This window comes from Apaloderma vittatum, unplaced genomic scaffold, assembly GCF_000703405.1.
Source record: "Apaloderma vittatum isolate BGI_N311 unplaced genomic scaffold, ASM70340v1 scaffold25459, whole genome shotgun sequence".
Lineage (NCBI taxonomy): Eukaryota > Metazoa > Chordata > Aves > Trogoniformes > Trogonidae > Apaloderma > Apaloderma vittatum.
The window spans coordinates 6,168-6,615 of record NW_009734958.1 but is presented as its reverse complement, the minus strand read 5'-3'; the positions used below and the strand labels follow the sequence as shown (position 1 = coordinate 6,615).

The 448-nt window shown below is 61.2% G+C and overlaps 1 protein-coding gene across 1 annotated transcript in view; it reads left to right on the top strand.

Annotated features, from left to right (window-relative positions):
- Positions 1 to 448, top strand: part of NTMT1 (N-terminal Xaa-Pro-Lys N-methyltransferase 1) — a 3,694-nt gene that overhangs the window by 751 nt on the left and 2,495 nt on the right. Inside the window, exon 2 of the mRNA XM_009876456.1 lies at positions 298 to 444. Within this exon, the coding sequence (XP_009874758.1) occupies positions 298 to 444 (147 nt within the window). The remainder of the gene's footprint in view (positions 1 to 297; positions 445 to 448) is intronic.

Below are 448 nucleotides of genomic sequence, written 5' to 3'. Positions count from 1 at the left end.
AGAGAGCAGCGTGAAGTCTGCATGGAGCATGGGTGGGGGATTGGGTGGGGGACCTGCCCCACCGAGGGGCACTCCGAGGGTGCTGTACTGTGGGGGCTGTTCCCTCAGAGGCCAGCGCAGAGGCCTGGGTTGGATGGAGTTGGATAGAGCCTGTGGGACACAAGTTGGACTCCCCCAGGCTAAAGCTTCCACCTGGCTCAAGTACTTGTCTCAAGATCAGAGAGATTCCCAACCACAGCCTCCTGGTCTCCTCTTCAGGTAACTCCGTGCTCTCTAACCTCTGCTTTGCCCCTCCAGGACATCTCACCGACAACCACCTCTCCGACTTCCTGAAGCGGTGTCGCGCCGGCCTGCGGCCTAACGGCATCGTGGTCATCAAGGACAACATGGCTCAGGAGGGCGTGATCATGGACGATGTGGACAGCAGCGTCTGCCGGGACCCGGGCGG